The 20,839-nt window shown below is 44.1% G+C and overlaps 1 protein-coding gene across 1 annotated transcript in view; it reads right to left on the bottom strand.

Annotated features, from left to right (window-relative positions):
* The window catches only part of SPIDR (scaffold protein involved in DNA repair), a 199,134-nt gene that overhangs the window by 61,172 nt on the left and 117,123 nt on the right, over positions 1–20,839 (bottom strand). The window contains exons 9-10 of the mRNA XM_064170710.1: positions 12,483–12,687; positions 10,456–10,697 (exon numbers count right to left, since the gene is read on the bottom strand). Of these exons, the coding sequence (XP_064026780.1) occupies positions 10,456–10,697; positions 12,483–12,687 (447 nt within the window). The remainder of the gene's footprint in view (positions 1–10,455; positions 10,698–12,482; positions 12,688–20,839) is intronic.

Genomic DNA, 20,839 nt, shown 5'->3' with positions numbered 1-20,839 from the left:
GCTAATGCTAACTAGCTACAGCTGGCTGCCGGCTATAAAAAGCATTAATGAAAACATAAATACGAACTTCTCTGCTTCCCCCAGCCCCTACGTCAAGGCTGCGCAAAGGCATCACTTTCCAAGCGGTCTGTGTGAATGAACTGGCTGCTCCCAACCAGCTCGCTCTGGTTCTCCGCAGCTTGTTTACCGAGCAGCCTGCGCGGAGCCAGACCGAGCACGGGGGACGCAGGGGGAGGGACACACCACGTGGGCGCCGCCGCGCCCAGCGGAGCCTCCCGCAGCCCGGGCGGCTCGCCGGGGGGACGGACACAGCCGCGAACCCCGGCGCTGACCCACGGCCATGGAGGGATCGGTCTGCGCTGGAGCTGAACGCAGCCCGAGCGCTCCGTGCTGCGCTCAACCCGTAATGGATGCTGTGTGCTGGGACACACGGGGGGCAGAGCAGTGGCACTGCATACTGCACACCAGCCCCAGGCACTCTCGAAACTTACTACAGGATTTGTACTTTTATTGCACCAAATAGGAAACAAAATAGCACAAAACTCCAGAGACCCAGATTTAGCTGCCCTGGTGAGACCTCACCTCAAATACCGCATCACTGAGGCTGGAAAAGACCTCGGAGATCATCGAGTCCAGTCTGTGACCTAACACCACCACATCAGCTAAACCATGCCAGCAAGTGCCACATCACCATGAACCTGCTGAGGGGCCTGGAGCACAGCCCTGTGAGGAGAGGCTGAGGGAGCTGGGGGGGTGCAGCCTGCAGAAGAGGAGGCTCAGGGCAGACCTCGTTGCTCTCTACAACTACCTGAAGGGAGGCTGTAGCCAGGTGTCTTCTGCCAGGCAACCAGCAACAGAGCAAGGAGACATAGTCTCAAGTTGTGCCAGGGGAGGTCTAGGCTGGATGTTAGGAGAAAGTTGTTGGCAGAGAGAGTGATTGGAATTGGAATGGGCTGCCCAGGGAGGTGGTGGAGTTGCTGTCCCTGGAGGTGTTCAAGCAAAGCCTGGATGAGGCACCTTAAGTGCCATGGTCTGGTTGATTGGACAGGGCTGGGTGCTAGGTTGGACTGGATGATCTTGGAGGTCTCTTCCAACCTGGCTGATTCTATGATTCTTAACGATCTCCAGAGATGGTGACTCCACCACCTCACTGGTCAGTCCATTCCAGTGTTTGATTACCCTTTCTGTGAGGAAGTGCTTCTTAATATCCAACCTTAATGTCCCCTGGTGCAGCTTCAGACCATGGCCTCTCGTCCTGTTGCAAGTTGCCTGTGAGAAGAGCCTGACCCCCACCTGACTACAGCTTCCTTTTAGGTAGCTGGAGAGAGTAATAAGATCCCTTCTAAGCTCTCCAGTGTGGTGCAAGCTTTACAAGCATTTAAAAATTCATTACCTGACTGCAGTTTGCTGGTTTGCTGAAGTCACAGCATCTAAATGAGATGTGGCACCTCTCTTCTGCTTTGAGTTCTCCCCTTCTCCTTGGATTTCTGACAAATCCACGAGCCTGGCAGAGTCCCTCCCCACTCAGACTGTTGAACAGCAGGCTGAGAGCCATGGTTTCTCCTGAATGTTCAGGCATCCACTTCAAGTGCCTCTTTTCTTAGGATGTTATTGCCACAATTCTCCCTCAAACCCTGGCAGTCTAAATACAGTTGATGAGTCAGATACACAGCAGCACCGAGGTATAGATGTGAACTCCTATCACAGGTATTTTCAATCGTGGCCAAACAGGCCAGGATGCATTGAGAAAGTTTTGGCAGTTTGTAGCAAAGGAAATAGGCACTTACAATTAAAGAAAGAAATGGAGATCATTTTAACAAAGACTAGCCCCTGAATGGGTTTTGCTAACAGCCTCTTGCACTTCCCATTGACATTGTATCGCTATGGCCAGTTAATTTACAGCTCTATAGTGAAGATGTGACATCACTTGTTCCAATCATTAATCTCCTTGCACATCTTTCCTCAAGTCACAGAGAATTTACAAATGTTGGCATTTGTTCAGAAGCAGGGGGAAATGCATGAGCCCATCATTGCAGGACAAAGACAGGAACATCTGTAGCTGTCACAACTAGATCCTATTCGAGTTCAGCTGCAGGGAAAGTTACTGCCTCAGAGAAGAAATCCACAGCAGGACTACCCTAGGCTCAAGGGAAATTAATGAGCTGCCAGAAAGGTAACTCACCCAAAATGGTATTTTAGTACCTCATGACCATGCTCATATTCCTCACATGAGGAACTCTGCTCCATGCATTAGTTTTTCTCCCATGACTTAGCACGCACCCCCATGCTTGGGACTCTGCTTCCATGATCTCAATCACACTTCCCACCTCTGTGAAGATGAGACTCCAGTGCTGTCTCTCATCCCACCTCACTAATGGTGCCTTCCTTTGCAGTTCCCCTCTTTGCTCATTCACAAACAGCAGTGAAAGTCTCCTTGCTGGTGGAGTTCATGTAGTACATGCTGAACCAGGACCATGACTGCACAGCTGTGGAAGGGACAGTAACCCACTGCCAGGCAGGCACTCTTAACTGTGCTTGCCTGTGGTCTAGAGCAGCTGGGGAACTACCAAGAAACACAGAATAATTTTATACTTCTATCATCTACTTAAAGCAATCTTCCTGGGTAAGGATGATGATGCTGTATAGGAGAAGGCAAGATGAGATCACACAGGGACAGCACAAGTTCTGAGTGTCAAACTGCAGCACAAGTGCATGGGAAGCTCAAACACTGTAGAGGCTTCACTGCATTTGGCACTGAAACTTCATTCCTACCTGCTATCTACATTTGGGTGTACGTGAAAGGCAGCAGACAACCACTTCCTGGGCAGAGGACCCAGCATGAAGCCTGCCTGCTGCTTTCACTTCCCTTTTGACCTCTTTCCTTCCACTGCTGCAGACACAGGGAAGGCTTACAGGGAGCAATCAATATCTTCACCCCACTCTCAGGTGGCCATATCAAGTCAGCTCTCAGATGCAGCCCTTAGACCTCTAGTTGCACAGATCAGTAAGTGCCTCTGAGCTGGAGTAACCAGCTGCACAAAGATATTTACAGTTGGCTGGTGAACTGCCCAGTGGTTCAGATTAGCACCTCCAGAAGGGCAGGATCAGGAGCTGCTTCTGTGAGATCCTTCTCAATGACTGGCACACCACCAAAAGTAATGAGTGCCAGAGCAGGGAAATCACTAATACAGACAAATAATCCTTGAACTCCACATAGAGAATCCTGTTACCATGTGGTACTGAAGGAAAGAGCCCACAACACAAACACGACCAAAAATTACACCCTGCAACTTCATGACATCACTTTTGGTCCGTGTAAACGTGAAATCTCTTTGAAATGCATTTTGCATTCAGTTCTAGCCTTAGGCACTTGTAATGCAGAGCTCACACCGCAGCCAAACGCAGCCCAAACCAAGCCTCAGTGAGTGACAAAACCATTCTGAACATATATCAAGCAGTGTGTATCAGGTGAATAATTTGCTTTTTTCTTACTGTAGAACTGAAAATACAAAAATATCTGAAATCTCTGTTCACTACCACTCCACTGGAGTTCTTATGTCGTGAAGTTCAGAGAATCAAAGAATTGTCAGGGCTGGAAAGGATCTCAAGCATCATCCAGTTCCAACTCCCCTGCCGTGGGCAGGGACACTTCACACTAGGTCAGGTTGCTCAGAGCCCAAATCAGCCTGGCCTTAAAGATCTCCAGGGCCTCTGCTCCTCATTTTTCTTGTTTAAGGAGTACATTCTGTGTTCCAGCAATATTGTCTCTTTCAAAGTCTGTCTTGGTTTAATTATGAGAGCATGCCCATAATTTTAAAACCATATAGGACAGTGATCCCTGACTCCATACTCTCTGGGGCAAAAGACCCCCTTTTTCCCCACAGAGTAAGAGTATGCTCTTACCACCTCTCCAAGAAGTACTGATTTGTTACACCCAAGCTTTTGCAAAGCTGATGGCAGAAAGTTATTTCTAGGGATCTGCCTGTTCAGAAATGTGCTGCTATATTAAATCTATGTTGATGTTTCTTTACACATCCACTGATCCATGCAGATGCTTCAGGTTATGCATACAAGGAGTGTTTACCTGCCCAAGCTGCACAGAAATAATGTGCAATATTTGGGTGGTTAAGTTTTCCTCCCAACTGTTAGCTCCCTGTGTGTCCCTCTAGGTATTTCTCACATTTATCATTGCTCCTGGTCCTTGCCTTTCGTACCATGGTAGCAGGAAAACAAACCCCAGAGACACAATCTGGCTTTTAAAAAGGTTTGGAGAGCTCCAGCACAACTTCAGGGGGTCATGTGGTCAGTGGAAGATCTGGGTGTAAAGCTCACATGGAAGATTTCTGTTCTTGGTTCTCTCAACCACATAACTTTCAGAGATACAAAAATTCAAGGGGAAGAAAGGTCAAAATGAAGGCAAAGATTCCATACCTTTTACATAGGCCATCTTAGAATAATTCTTGACAAATAACAGGTGCTGGAAAATTACTATTCCTGGTTTAAACAGACAGTGTACAGCAGCACATACCTTGATTGTGGCTCTGGGGCTGGAAAATTACCTCTTTAAGTTGTCCACTTTCTAATCCCTAGACTGGTCTCCACCACAGGATAACATAAGCCCCCTATTTACATACTCCCTTGAAAACAATCACTTGGGTGGATACAGCCATGAAACAGACAGCTGTGGGAAATGAGATGTTCAGGTGCAGTAAAGCTTCCCCAGCTTTCAGATCATCAGATGGGGGATGGTGACAAGGTAAGTGGTGGTGAAACTCAACTCTACATAATGCTGCTTCCATACCTTTATCTGTCTCTCTATGCTATTTACATATCTCTGCAAGCTACCTATCATAAGGAACACATCAGAAAGTAAAGCTACTCCTCCTTGACCAAAAAGAAACCCTCTTGGGGTGTTGCATGACTATCTTCTGAGGACTTTACAGATCAGTCTAAGCATGTAGGGAGCAAATAAAAGCTAGCAACCAGAGTCTTCTTCCTGCCAGCTGCACACAGTGCTGGCCATCTGACAGTTGGTTTCTGTGCTACCCATTTGCTTTCCAAAGACACTGAATCCCTCTCACATGTGTGGTCTCTGCTAGCTACTGACTTCGTGAGACTCTCTTCTGTATCAGCAGCTTTTACCACTGGCCTGAGATATTTCAGAACAATGGCAAATTGTTTGGTTGACGGTGCCCAGTGCAGGGTTGAATAACAGCGGCGCATGCAGAGGGGTCCTTTTGTACTGAGTGTATCAGATAACAGAGCTTTCACCTTGCCCTTGGGCAGAATAGGATTATGTAAATATTTAGCACTGAAAAATAAACGGGAATGTCAAGTTAACAAATTGGTGTGCTACGGTGGCACTGAAAGAAGCCTAAATTCCATCTATCTGTCTGCAACAGCACCAGCAGAGAAAGAGACTTTCAGGGCAACAGCATGGGGAAGCTACACTCTTAAATCTATAAAACAATTTAATGTCTCAGCTGGACAGTGTTATACCAAAGATGTTTTTCCAACAGTCTTTTGTGCTTACTCTGTTTTGGTGGCTTCAGTACAGAAATACAAATCAAAAGGTGTGAAGGGAAAAGTGAATACCCAGGAGCTGGGGAGCTTTACCTGTGAAAAAAATAAAGGGGGGTGGGGGGAGAGAACACTTCGAAGCAAAACCAGGTTACGAGACCTTGAGCCACAGCTGTTAGAACTATTACAAGTCTGTCAAGGAGCAATCAGACTACTTTGCAAGAATATCAGAAGCAGCATCACTTCAGAGAAGGATCTGAAAAGGGGAAATCCAAGAAAGCTCACGGAGTGCTCTCTACTGCACTTCAGTTACCTCTTTCCTGTTTATTTCCCACTTGAAAAATCACATCCCAAAGACATAATGTAATTTTTAAAATCTTGCATTTATGACCATTCCATTTTAAATGTTTTGTTGAGTAAAAAAAAAAAAAAACACCAAGCAAGCACAGAAAACAAATGGAATGCTGTAAACAGATTTAGCTCAGCCACAAAAAAACATTCTGACAGATGTTAGCATCTGTGAACATGGATCTTTCACAAAGTCTTTTTCCAGTCTGGGCTCTTTTCAAATAAGAATACCTCCAGGGTTTGGGTTTTTTTTGGTTGTTGTTGTTGATTTCAGTATGCTTTAGAAAATTTCAGCTAGGTTTTCCATACCAGAAGGGTGACTTTTCAATAGATTAGCCCACCTATTGGAACGCTATTTGCAGCACCTGACACTCAACTTGTCCTTGTGGATGCTGTTTGACAGATTAACCCATCGACTAGATTTGTACTAAGATAAAGAGCAAAGATTATTAGACAAAGAAAAAGAGGGGGAAAAGGACATCCAGCTTTGAACTGAATTTGTTTTACTGGATTACCACTTGCCAATAAAACTGTTTTATACAGAATTACGTAGGAACAGACTTCTCAGAGACTTGTAACTTGCTGGAGTAAAATCAACCCCAGCAACTGACTATCATGCTTCTGAGGGCCTGCACAGAAAGAGAAATGTGACTTTCCTCATGCTTCCATTTCTTCCAGCCACTCAAACAAGTCCTCACCTCTTCCATAGATTGTGCTCCACGAGGCTTCTGCTTGCATGGTAGCAGACTTTGCCGCTGCTCTAAGGTATGGCAAATGGAAAACAAATTGAAGGAGAAAAGCAAAAGAGCTCTTTTTGGATGACTAGTGCATAGAGGCAGAGGGTGTTACTGTTTGAAGTAGACATCCTGCCTTTCTTTTCTTCTTAGAGCAGAAAGTTAGAGCAGGCTGGAGCGCTAACCTTCAGGTAGGAAGTAGGTCAAAACATGCCAAGAGAAGCCAATGGAAAATTTCTCTAAGCACCCACAAAGACTTTAAATTGCAGATTCACAGCTATGGCTTGCACTGCTTTGTATTAGCAGTGGTTAGCTTTTCCTTCTTCACAGACAACACCCTTTTCTGTCCAGCCTCCTCACCCAAATCTTCTGAGCACTCTGACCAGTTTAACTGCCTAGCAGCCCTAAAAACCCATCTATTTTAGTTTCACTGCCTGCCACACGACCAGCCCTGTCCTTTAAGGCACAAAACTGACCGGCTCTATTTTTTACTGAACGCACGTGGCCCTGCTCAAAACAAACAGACACTGGCAAGAGCAAAATCCAAATTATACACTGCTTTGTCCCAGGAACACAAAGTACAAGGCCGATGCAGTGAGTCAGACACCTCAGCGCCAGTGAGCTCCTCAGGTTGACAGGAGTCTCTTTGGGATCCTCATATGTGTAAGCCAGGCCTTCCCCCCCAAAAAAAAAGTCAAAATAATTGAGTTTAGACAAACATGTGTTGTGTCATTAGTAAAAGTCTCTCACCAGAGAGGAAAAGGCAGCAAAAAGTATGCCAGGAATGCTGGAAATAGGCAGACAGTCAGGGCGAGTCATATTTGCTTCAGCTTTTTTTTCTTTCCCCCATGAAACTCCTTCAGCATGAGAAGTCCATTTGCAAAAGCAGTTCATTATGGGGGAAAGGCAAATGATTTGACAGTCACGCAGGGAACGTGGGACCAAGTTATGTACAACAGCAGCCAGAGAACTTCTCAGTCTCTGTAACCATTTCTTAGCATCCTTGCAAAGTGCTACAGATACTTGAGCTAAACAGACTTAAACCCATCAGAGGTATGGGTTTGTCTGTCAGGAAAAGGCCACATTTTATAATGTGTATTTATGAACAATAAAAGGCAGATGCATACACCCAACACCTTAATTTCAGTGCTTGACTGGTGTTAGTTTTAACCAACTAAAACAAATCAGTTCCCTTACAATGAAAAGAAAGGTTTCTGCCACAACTTGCCAGTCTCTTTCTAGAAACTGAATGCCTTGAACAAATGCATCACTTCCCCTGCTCCACGTTTCATTTCATGCCACTTTTCAGCTTACTGTGTTTTTTGATGCTTCCCTGTGGCAACATCTAGGTTTCCTGTGAAGGGTGTCACAAGAGTGCCACAAAAGAAGATATACAATAAGCCAGCCTGTCTGAAAAACAAATTGTATCATCTACCTTGATAGCTAATTAGAAACTTCTGATTAGAAACAATGACATCGCTCACTCATCTCGCCTCATGAAACCCAAACGTGGCTTTCAGGGCAGTTTTACTTTACAAAAAGTTTACAAAAGAAGGGGAAAAAAAGGAGTTTTTCTTAATTACAAAAGAATGAGCCATCGGTGGGTTCAAAGGGTTGCCAGAGGGCGTTGGACCCTTTTGCTCACTATCAGGTGACAGACACAGACATTTTCGATAGAGAAGAAAAAGTCTCATATGGATGCTTATCAGCCATGGAAATAGCAGCTGATAAAGCAGTAGGTGTTTTCCACTCCTCAGTCTTTAAAGGAAGGGTTCCTTTTCCTCTTTCCAAAAGAGAAAGTGGGTTGATTTTTCTCTTCAGGACTCAAAACAGTCTGACAGCTGCAAAGGGGAACCACCAAGCTTGTTCGCTGAGCTGGGACATGTACATGATTTGAGGAACTTCCAAGAAGCCAGTTTAACAACTGCACATGAGAATCCCCAGCTACAGCATGTACTCAGAAACAACTCTCTCATTTTTTGTTGTATTTCTATCTCAAGTTTGACATAAAGAAGTGCAATCTGAGATTTCTGTTTTCTCTCACCCCATTCCTGTGGAGGGTGTGTGCTCAGGCAGGTTAAGTACCTCAAGCTGTGTGATTGCAAGTTAAGTGCACTTCTGGTTAGAAGCTGGAAAGGAAATATGGAGATCTGGTTTGCAATCTGCTACAACTGATGTTGTGAGGAATCAGTTTGAACAACAGAGTGTCAGCTGTCCTGACTTTTGTAGCCCCCTGGAAGAAAACCTATACAGGGGAACACTCTCCTCAAAACTACTCATTGTTGCAGGGCTGGTAAAATAATTTTCCTCTCAATTATAAAGAAAATATACATTATAGCAAGAATGAACTAAGCATAAAGGCACAAGAAGGTACATTGGTTCATTACAAAAAACGATAAAGCAAGTTCAGGTCAACATAACTATTATGTGTAAAGGAGCTTTTAGGAAATTCCAGGGACAAGGGATAATGACTTTCTGTGGGTGATGATCTTGCTTTTAGGAAAGAATAATCTTCCTAAATTCCTCCTGGAGGAATTTATTGATCAGTGAGTGCTGTTAATTATCCAGTGGCTTACAAGGTAGCAAGAACTGGGACAATTCCAGAATTTCAAAAGTTCAGGAAGAAGGACCTGTGAGCATGCTGGTATCTACCAGCAGAGCAGCTTAGAGAAACTCAAACTCTTCAAACCTTTGAAGGAGCCTTTCAAATTCTATTGCAAATTACACCTGGAGAGTTCTCAATGGGACCTTTTAAACTAATTGCCCATCTTCATTCAGGTCCTAAACTTTGCCAAGAGGAGAGATCTAACACCCCAGAAGATAGACTTAGAAGCTTTATATAAGCTCTGCCACAGTAATTCACTTTCATAAGCTTCCTCAGTGAAAAAACAATCGAATGTACCTTATCTTTCAAGATTTTAAGGCAGTGTGAACCAAAAGTTAGTGCAAAACCAAGGGAAAAAATACACAGAGTGGTCTCAGACCCAAAACTGCTGAGAAAGATTTTGAAATCAGTCAGTCTTTGGTTAATTATCATAAAAGAATAAGGAAAGAATTTGACAGATCAGCACTGGTCAGAAGGGAAAACTGTCTGCTATATCTTTAGTACTGAAGAAAACAGAGTCTCGTTCTTGATTCTCTGCTCTGAGAACAGAATCATGCTAGGATGTAAAGACTAAAACAGAGGAGGCTAAAATCACTGGACTGAAGCTGTATGCTCCACAGACTTTGCATATAAGATATGTGTGGTGGTGTTAATGCTTTGACACCAGATAACTTTTACTGCAGAGGAGCTAAACTGCTGTAACCTTCAGACTTCCAGAAGCCAACAGGAGCTTTTCCCAGCAGCTTCAAAAAGGAAGACTGCAGGTGTACACTTATATTGTACACTTATGCAAAGCCCCCATTTTAGAAAAGTCTTCAGTTTCTCCATCTCTTTGTATTTCTCTCTCACATCAAAAGACCATTCTACAGGCATTAACCAGCAGAGCACACTGGAGACTGAAACAGGTAAGGGGGAAGTAAGTTATTCTGTGAAACTGAAGGAACAGTGTAAGATGATCATCATCAATGGTTTTAATTCATTTCCCATTACCTTAGTTTCAGTCTTCCTGTCATCTGTTGATGACAAGTGCCTTAGAGAGATCCTGCCCTCCTCTGGGCAGGACTACTTCTGTGTCATACTATACCTATTAAAAAATGACATCATCTCCACCAAGAACCCTGTGCCGTGCTGGGTGTGCTTATCCCCTAGGAGCTGACAGCTAAGAAAGACACTTCCAAAATCCTTCCTCTTCAGTTTCTTATATAAGATAGCCTCAACAGGAAAATTCCCAAGCATCTTAGTACTCACCTAACAATTGGTGGATCTGAATTGACGATGGGTGTTGCACAAAGAGGCCTGTTTCCTTGAAGGTGGCTTCTGCAACCTTCCCTTGCATGCAAACAGTAGACCCTTTGGATAACGACTCGTATCTGTGCCTCTCTCCATCCCACTGCTCCCTGGCTTTCCACCATTTCAAGCAGAGAATCATTAACAGCTGAGGGATGCTGCTTTGAATCACACTTGTCAGGCATTTGTGGGCCACAAGCAACCTGGTGGTGGAAAACACATGAACAAATATTTTAGGGGACCCTGAAACTTTGTATTAGAGAGCAAAAACACAGCATGGAAAATCATGCAAACCAGCTTCTAAATACTGCACCTAAACTAACTTGTAGACTAATGGCCAGCATTTAGTGGGGGGTTTAATGAACACTCTAGAGAGTAAAGTACAGAGTGCTCTCCTCTATTTACCTGGTGCTCTGGACTGAGCTAATTCAATCCATGAGAGATGAGGGTGACAGCAGCAGGAAAACAGAACCGATACTAATATTTATGACTCTTCCCCTTGAATTTAGCTTATTTTCAGTTCTTTGCCTTTTCCTTCCTCTTCTACAAAAGGGGCAAAATCCATCATGAATGCTTCAGGACTTTCAGATTAAGCTGAAAATGAGCAGGTGTCTAAGTGTTACAGAATGACATGTTTAGTCCTCAGATTTATACACTTTGCTGTAAAATGCTTCATTATAAAATAATTAGACTAACAATGAGAAGACTATAACTTTTAAAGTACAAACCTTAATTTACTCTTTCACTACTTCCAAAACACATTTCAGGAATAAAATCTCCCCAACATTATATTAAAAATTTATTAGTAAAATTATACTCCATTATGCCTTAATCTCACTGAGTAATCCCATTCATTTTAGTTCTAAAATAAAGCTCTCCTAGTAAAAATTGTCTGCAAGTACAGACCAGTGTAGTCCATAAAAACAGACTCCTTCCCACCACAAGCCAAATCTCTGTTGTCACAATGAAACCTGTTTGTACATAAAGCTGGGTGCCAAGAAAGGTTTTCAGAGCATTACAGACTGGGCTGTAAATATTATCCCCCAGGAGAGCAGAATTTGAAGTATTTGAAAGAAAAGTGTGGTTTGAGAGCTACCCTTTATCTGCAAAGTGGTTGCAGTAAAACTTGCCTAAGTTTTTAATGAAGTGGTTTTGTTTGTTAAGAACCATAAGGGGAAGCAAGCAAATTGTTCTGGTTTTGTAATACCACAGCAGAAGCTTTTTACAAGGTTGAGTTGAAGCAAGAAAGGAGATTGGGATTTGATTTATGTAACTTTTTCATTCCCAGTCCTGTAATGGATATTATATATAAGGCAAATATAAAATGTTGATACTCAGTGTTGTTCAGCAAACTTGCAGGGCCACTCTTTTCAAGTATTAAGAATGATTTGGGGTGGCCAATATAAAGCCTTTACAGTAGCCTCACTTTCAGAAAGCCAGATCCCTTAAAACACCTCAGCTTGTAGAACCAGAGCTCAAGATATGCAGTCAGGAGTCATTTGAATACAAATAAAGTCAAAATAGGAAAGAAAATAAACTGAAGGGGAGGGAAAGGAAGGGGGATTTACCAACTGAAGCTTTGTAGAAAGGATAATATCAATTAGAAGGTCAGTGAAGAACTAGGAGTGGGAAAAGTGTTTATTTAAAATAATATCTTGAGTAAGCAGCAAACAGATCTTATTGCAAATAAATCTTAGCTATTCAGCTATAAAGAATAAAAGGAAAATCAATGAAAAAGCAAGCTACAATTACTATTTAGCACAGTAGTGAGACTTCAGTAAAATAACCTCACAGCAGTTCAGCACTTGGATGGGCCAAAAGCCTCTGCTAAGAAAATATTATTAAAACAAACCCTGTGGATTATTCAGCCTTGGCTAAAGGAAAGGGGAAAGTTAACAGGTTTAGAATCTCTGCTTTTGGTATGATTTCCAAACATCTGTTCACTGACTTCTTACCAAGTGCTAAACTCTGAACCAAGTGGACCTTACCTGATGAGCTGAAGGCTGCTGGGGTAACTCATCATCATCTAGTCTGAATGTCAGTGCCAAGGATATAATATTCTTCTTAATGAGCATCTTCCTCAGCCCGTGTGTGCTTGCTCTTGTTTCTGAATGGCCGCTGGGCAGCACCTTCTGACTGAAATAGGTATTCATGATCACAGGAACAGCTGCCTTCTTCAGAAGCAGTTTTTGCCTGCAAAAGAAAATTAATTCCAATGGCATCAAATCCATTACAAGTTGAACTATTTTAAACTCTGTGTTGTGTTGTTGAGAGGCTGCTGACGGTCTCTTCTCACAGGTAAGTAGTGCTGGAACGAGAGGGAATGGCCTCAAGCTGCCACTGAGTAGGTTTAGACTGGACATTAGGAAACATTTTTTTCACAGAGAGGCATTGGAATGGGCTGCCCAGGGAGACAGTTTGGTTGAGTCACCAACCCTGGATGTGGTTAAAAGTTGTTTGGATGTGGTACTTGAGGATATGGTTTAAGGGTGAAGTTTGTAGAGCAGGGATAATGGTTGGACTTGATGATCCTGGGGGTCTTTTCTAACTGGAATGTTTCTGTGATTCTGTACTTCTCTCCTTTTTTTTTCTACAGCCCTTAGAGACATTCAGCTTGGATCAGCTCTGCTAGCTCAGGCATAGCTCAGGAGAAGTGGAGCTCCACTGCACCCAGGGACAACTTACACTACCATGACGGTACTGGAACAGGTTAACCAGCAAGGTAACTGAGGCTCCATCCCTGGAGATATTCAAGGTGAGGCTCAATGATGCTCTAGGCAACCTAGCTGAGGATGCACCTGCTTACTGCAGAAGAACTTGGACCATATGACCTTTGGAGGTCCCTTCCAACCCAAATCACTCTATGACTCTAAGTCTGCTGAGCTGAGGAGCCCTGTGAATCCCATCGGGCTTCATACAAACACTGTGGTGTCTCCACATTGCCAGCACAGAACCAGGAGCCCTGGCATACAGTCACTGAGGTAGAAGCCATGACTGATAGATTATTGAACTTGCTCCATGTTAATTCAGGCTGCTGGCTCTGCTGGTCCACTGTGACCCTTCCAGACCAGGGCATTCCCCCTCTGGTGAGTACTTCCCACTGACCCAAATTCATTCTCACTGCAGCCAGCACCAAGCTGGCCCCTTTGCTCTTTCTCCTCTGTTTTTTAGAAGCAAGATTTTATGCTTTTCCTACCATATGTTGTATATTATTTTGCCCTTGTGTTTGCTGCTGTCATAAACCTGCTCTCCAAGACCCAGTTTTGGTTTCTAGTGCCAAAGTAAATTCCCAAAAAGCCTCACATGCAGCAATTTCTTGCCCAGCAGATTAAGGTAATGGTTGCAGTATTTCAAAACACAGAAGAATTTAATGCCAAAGCATGTCTCAGAGTTGGGATTTTTTCATATGCTAGGATCACCATTACACATCTAGAAATACACTTTTTATGCTCACAGGATAGAAATCTAATGAAGTCAGCTAACAATCAGCAATCTGATTTTCTAGAGACCATCAAAACAGAAACAAAAGTCACTTAGTGACTTTATAGCAAGCTGTGTTTTTCTACTATTAGATTTTTATCACTTGGGAGTAAAACAAGGTCTCCTGCCTTGGCAGCAAAGCTCAAGTGAGCTGAGTTCAGAAGTAACCCCAGGACTTCAGTCTCTAAACTGCTCATCAGTTTTCTGATGGAAGTGAACCAAGTTTTCACATCTATGACACTGCTTGTCAAAATGCAAAGTTAAAAAACAAAGCAAAACACTTAAGAAAATTAATATTGCTTATTTCTGACCTCAATCCATAGAAGGTTATGCTCATGGTCTGCTTTGTAACAGGCTCCTTCATTCTTTAGAGTGGATAACTAAACGGAGAGAATGCATTCGTGCTTTTAAAGGCACAGAAAGAGCTGCAGGCAGCATTTGTTTTAGAATGAGGACACAAACGCAACAGGAAGATGATCTCTGCCTTTTGAGGGGAAAAAAAGTAGTATACATTAAAGCTGAGCTTGAAACTTAAACCTATGAATCATACCTGTAAATAATAAAAAGATGTGTTGCTTCTACCTGTGAACACTCATGGAAGTTAGGGTTTGAACTAGAAGGTTTGTGAAAAGTTGCAGCATAGAACTAAGGACTGAACTTCTCTCCATGTCTTATGGCCACTTGTGAGCTCTTCAGCATTAAGTGAGCAGGGGCTCATCTCTAAGGGACACGAAGTTCCTTGACTCCAGGTGGATTTGCTAATGAAGGTTCCAGTTAGGAAGAGCATGACAGCAGCTCACGAGGCTGCCAAAGTGACACTGCCTGATAATTTTCTGCATTAGAGGCTTAAAACAGGCATTAGCTTAGTCAGCAAGCCAAGACATCTCTGATTTCTAAACTGACACTACCCCCTTTTTTTTCCCCTAAAGAACAAACGTGTATCTGAAGTTTGCCACAGAACAGTTCGGGCTGTCTTTATCTGCAGATGTGGAATGAGAATTTTAGCACCTACTTTCTTGCGACGTCTGTGTTCAGACCCAAAGTAAACAGGAAACCTCTCTGAACACGGGACTGTGACGTACTAATGCCAGAAGAGAGTTTGCTTGATCTAAACCATCTCATTCTCTACCAAATACTGACGTTAGCAGCAAATTATTTGCAGGAACTCTGAGGTTTATGGTTTTATTTCTATTTTCCTGCTCAGATATGTGATCAGCTTTTTTTGGTTGTTGTTCAAGGCAGGTAGGTTTTACTGACACCCAAACTGCGTGTGCCATGGTTTTGCTCTAGCTACGCATCCCATGCCTCAAGTCCTTTTATAGCCACTATGAGCTTCCTGTCTCAGTATTCACTGTGTCATTGTCATTTATCTAGTGCATCAATTAATGGCTACTTGGCATTCCTGCAAAGCTAAAAGGGGGCTTGTACACACTTTTCAGGAGAAGACCCTTATTTCTTACCTGCATTTAAGATCACTAAAAACACTTTCCTTAAGGAATCCTTTGTTTTGCACCTGTAGAGGTCAGAGGAAGAATCACAAGAGCCTACCTGAATCTTCCCTACTTCTCCATGGATTGACTCCTCCCAATAGGAATGACCAGCAATAAAAAGAACAAGTAACCACTTGCAATGAAATAAAGAAGAAAAAAAAGTTTGCAATAATCTCACTGGTTCACGGGCAAGTAGATGGCATTATGAAAAGATATGATGTGATATGTAGTAATAGGTAAGGATGTAATTATAAATGTTTTCTCTCTATATAACAAAGATATCATTAATATAATGTAATATCATAGAATCATAGACTTGTCAGGGCTGGAAGGGATTTCAAGGATCATCCAGTTCCAACCCCCCTACCATGGGCAGGGACACCTCACACAAGATCAGGTAGCTGAGACCCACATCCAGCCTGGCTGTAAACACCTCCAGAGACCACAGTATCACACAGTATCACCAAGGTTGGAAGAGACCCCATAGATCATCAAGTCCAACCCTTTACCACAGAGCTCAAGGCTAGACCATGGCACCAAGTGCCACGTCCAATCCTGCCTTGAACAGCTCCAGGGACGGCGACTCCACCACCTCCCCGGGCAGCCCATTCCAGTGTCCAATGACTCTCTCAGGGAAGAACTTTCTCCTCACCTCTGGCGTAGCTTGAGGCTGTGTCCTCTTGTTCTGGTGCTGGCCACCTGAGAGAAGAGAGCAACCTCCTCCTGGCTACAACCTCCCCTCAGGTAGTTGTAGACAGCAACAAGGTCTCCCCTGATGAGGCCTCCATCACCTCCCTGGGCAACCTGTTCCAGTGTCTCCCACCCTCATGGTGAAGAACTTCTTCCTAACATCCAGTCTGAATCTACCCACTTCTAGTTTTGCTCCATTCACTACCTGACAAATATAATAATGATCTGATTATTCCCCAGGTTTGTATACATATATACACAGAACTCACACTTCAATATGAAGAACAGAATTACTACTATGATATGAATTGAGTGAAAACTCTTCCTTTTTCCAGAAACTCCTCCTAATATTGCTCAGCTCAGAGAAGCTCTGTAGGATGGGAATTTTCACCAACATCATGCATCATGGCTGAATACTCTACACTGCTGTTGTGCATTGCTCACTCTGTTCTCTTTGCAATGCAGGCAACCACGCTGCAAACACACACACTGAACCAGTTCAGTTTGTCTGCTTGAAACACAGATAGGGCAAAGAAAGCCTATTAAGATGGAACAGTTGAGGAAAAAATAGAAAGTGAAATCACTTCTTCAAGCAATCCCTGCAGTCCTGAGCTACAGGTGTTGCCCCTGGTCCTGAGACACCAAAACCTATCACCTCAGCCTTCTGTATCTATTCCAGCTACAGATTTGCTACAGCCAGAAGCAGCCCTGTTCTACAGGACAAAGAGCATGCACTGTGGCATCCTCTTAACAGATAAAGTGATAAGTGGGCATTTCAAGTCTTCTGTGACCTCTTAAATTTCTTCTCTCTCCTTCCAATATTTAAAAGCTAATGTTCAAAGAATGAGAGATGTCATTTCATTCAGCAAATCATAGAGAGACAATGGAAAGAAAATGAAGCTCACTACAATCTTAAAGCATGCCAATCCTCTCTTGTATTTTCTGGTTTTCCTCTTGTTCAGCAGAGTATGTTTAAATGTTGGATTAGCAGTCAACTTCCTTGATAACTGCCTTTAGAGAAAAGGTCGTTTGTAGTGACCTGAAGCAGAGACTGTGAACTTTTCACACCACAGGGCATTTTTTCCTGGTATGTAGACCATCAGCAGTTGCCGTAACTGGTCACATGCTAAAGGAACATGAGGCAATAATGTTATTTTTTTTCTTTTCCAGCAGCAGCTTGCTTGCTTCTCTCTCTCCGAGGATGTAACTTGCTCTTTCTCTTCCTCCCTCTTGTGATGAAACGGCTATCCGGCAGCGCAGAAGCAGGAGATGTCCTTGCCTACCCCTCTGCTGACCGTCCATCCCCATGCGAGCTGCCAGGCACTGCAGGAACTCACAGCGTGGCACAGTGTGCAGCAGCTGAAGCTTCGGCTGGAGGCAGGGTCCCAGTCCTGCTGCTGCCTAGCTGGCAGATTTGCGCTGCGGTCTGCTGTGCGCATCCAGAGCCTGAGCCCGCCAGCAGCGGTGCCTCTGCGGCAGCAGCTCGCGCGCAAACCACAGGCTTCCGCTGCCTTCTGTTGACATCAAACAGCAGCCATGGTTCATGAACTCGAGATGACTCTGCATCACTTTAAATTAGAGAACATATTTTTTTTTTGCTTGCTCTCCCTGGGTATTTTATTGGGCTTTTTCTTTTCTTTGACATGGTGAAAAGCGCCTGGAGCGGCTGGCTGAGCAGCGCGCTGCATTCGCTGAGCGCTCCTAACGTTTCACTGACCTACAACGTGCACTGTAATTATCAAACAGGCAAAGTTCAACTCTCAGAGCAATGATTTCTGCGTAAGGAAGGTTTAACATCCACCAAGTAGAACAACAGTAGTAGTGCACACAGGGTAAGAGCGTGCCAGAGCATGAGGAATCAACCCCCTTAGGAACAGTGTACAGAGGCCTTCCCTAACTTCCTAGGAATCACTTCTTTTGTCCAGCAGGGAGGCAGTTGATGCCTCTCACTTAGGGTTGAGTGCCATTTACAATGTTTTTCCTGTGAAAAACATGCCCAAGAAATGCCCAAGCACTGAAATAATGTCAATAATTGGAAAATCCACCAGATTTCCCAAATCCAGCAGATCTCTGCCCATCTGCCACCTGAGAATAATAACTGCCTTGGCAAAATGCAGTCTGAACTGAAAACCAATGTGGAACAAATCTACCTTCTGCCATGCCATGCTGTGCAGCCCAGACAGCAACCATGTCCTGGGCTGCATCAAGATCAAGAGCAGTGTGGCCAGCAGGGTAAGGGAGAAGATTCTCCTCCTTTACTCTGCTCTTGTGAGACCCCCACCCGGAGTCCTGTCTGCAGTTCTGGAGCCCCCAACACAAGAAGGACATGGAACTGTTAGAGCGAGTCCAGAGGAGGCTACAAAGATGCTCAGAGGGCTGCAGCAGCTCTGCTATGAGGACAGGCTACAGAAGCTGGGGCTTTGCAGCCTGGAGAAGGCATCAAGGAGACCTTGGAGTGGCCTTCCGGTATCGGAAGAGGACCTACAGGAAGGCTCAGGAGGGATTTTTGACAAGGTCTTGTAATGACAGGACGAGGAGGAATGGGTTTAAAGCAGAAGAGGAGAGATTCAAACTAGATATTAGGAAAGGGTTCTTTGCAGTAAAGGTGGTGAGACACTGGCACAGGTTGCCCAGGGAGGTTGTGGCTGCTCCCTCCCTGGAGGTGTTCAAGGCCAGGCTGGATGATGCCTTGAGTGACCTGTTCTAGTGGGAAGTGTCCCTGCCTATGGCAGGGGGTTGGAACTGGATGAGCTTTGAGGTCCCTTCCAACCTAAACCATTCTATGATTCTATGCCTAGAGATTGCCCAAACACAGAATTTTCATGCCTAAGTGAGTAATCTCACCAGTTGGCTGTGAGCTTCCATCAGTCCTTTGCCATCACTTGAACATCACTACGAACATGAGGTCTGCAAGCTCACACTTTCAGAATGCAGAACTTTTTCCCCTGCCCCAACCTCAAAAACAAAACCCCAAAACCAGCTGGTGTCTTTCTTTGAAATTACCTCTTTCAAGGCAACAGATTATTGTGGAACAAGTTCTCAAGGCTGATTCTACTCTTTTGCCCATGAAGAAACAGCACTAACCATCTAGGTCAATGTCCAGAAGCATGTATGTCAAAGACATGACTCAGTTGTGTCAGGTTTCCAAAGAAATGTAGCTTCAGCACCTCAGAACAGCAGTTCTGCAGAAGATACAACAATAAAAAGCAGCTCGAGCAATGGCTAAAATGCCTCCTTCTCAAATGTGACACATTTTATTTGTGAATAGCAAGGTATTTGCTGTGTTCCCCTACTGGGAAGGTATTTTGTCTGAGGGCTCAATGCATGAATACAAGATGCAAAGAACACAGAGCACATAACCTGACCTCTTAGCATTTGTCACTCAACCCTAAGTAAAAACCAAACTCTAAGGAAATTAATAAAACAACATGATCAATGGGGGTGGGGAGAATAATCTTAAGCCTAAGTTCTTCCTGCAAAATAATATTTTACTTTTCAACAGAATTATTTGCAAACCTAAGGAACTACTTCAGCAGGAGTTACAGTGCCTGAAGCCAACAACAGAATCATAGAATTTCAGGGGCTGGAAGGGAACCTCAAAAGCTCATCCAGTCCAACTCCCCTGCCACAGCAGGATCACCTAGACCAGATCACACAGGAATGCATTCAGGTGAGTTTTCAATATCTCCAGAGAGGGAGACTCCACAACCCCCCTGGGCAGCCTGTTCCAGTGCTCTGTCTCCCTCACAGAGAAAAAATCCCTCCTCATGTTTACATGAAACTTCCTATGCCTCAACTTCCACCCAGTGCTCCTTGTCCTGTCACTGGGCATCACCAAGCAGAGCCTGGCTCCAGCCTCCTGGCACTCATGTAAAACATCTTTATAAACACTGATGAGGTCACCTCTCAGTCTCCTGTTCTCCAGGCCAAAGAGCCCCTGCTCCCTCAGGCTCTCCCCATAAGAGAGATATTCCAATCTTTACACCTTTATCATTTAACATCTTACATCTTAACATCTTTATCATCTTTACATCTTTATCTCTGTATCATTTTACTGATTTCAGAGCAATCACACAAGCTACCACTGGCTCGCCATAGTGCTGCCTTCTGAAATGTGACACCCTGCAGCACAAAAAGAAGTTGCATGGAAATTGTCACATTTACAGGGAGCTCTGCTATAAAAAGCCTGTGGTTAACGTTCTGCACTACTGTACCACACACCCAGTGCTCTCACCGCGGCAGGGAGATGTGCTGTGTGCTAACTGAAGAGCATGTGCAAGCTTTCTGATGTAGGAAAGCACAGATGGATATCAAAGCTGATCTCAGACACCTCCAGGAAGTTGCTGTAGCACCAGGCTTTAGCAAGGTGGGAAAGGAGGGAAGTTTCTCAGAGCTCTCCAGCCACTTGCTTCAGCTACCTAGCCAGCACCTGACATTTTGAGCGTTCCAGACCACAATTTATCATGACAAAGGTAAACCTCTGGCACCACAACTTAAAATTCCACTCACAGGCTGTGCTTAGACACAAACTGGCATGAAAAGAGAGCCAGTGGCATACTGGCCTGCATCAGGAGTGGTGTGGTCAGCAGGAGCAGGGAGGTCATTCTGCCCCTGTACTCTGCACTGGTTAGACCACACCTTGAGTACTGCGTTCAGTTCTGGGCCCCCCAGTTTAGGAGGGACAT

Source organism: Pogoniulus pusillus, chromosome 34 (genome assembly GCF_015220805.1).
Source record: "Pogoniulus pusillus isolate bPogPus1 chromosome 34, bPogPus1.pri, whole genome shotgun sequence".
NCBI classification, from domain to species: Eukaryota; Metazoa; Chordata; class Aves; order Piciformes; family Lybiidae; genus Pogoniulus; species Pogoniulus pusillus.
This window is presented reverse-complemented; position numbering and strand designations above follow the sequence as displayed.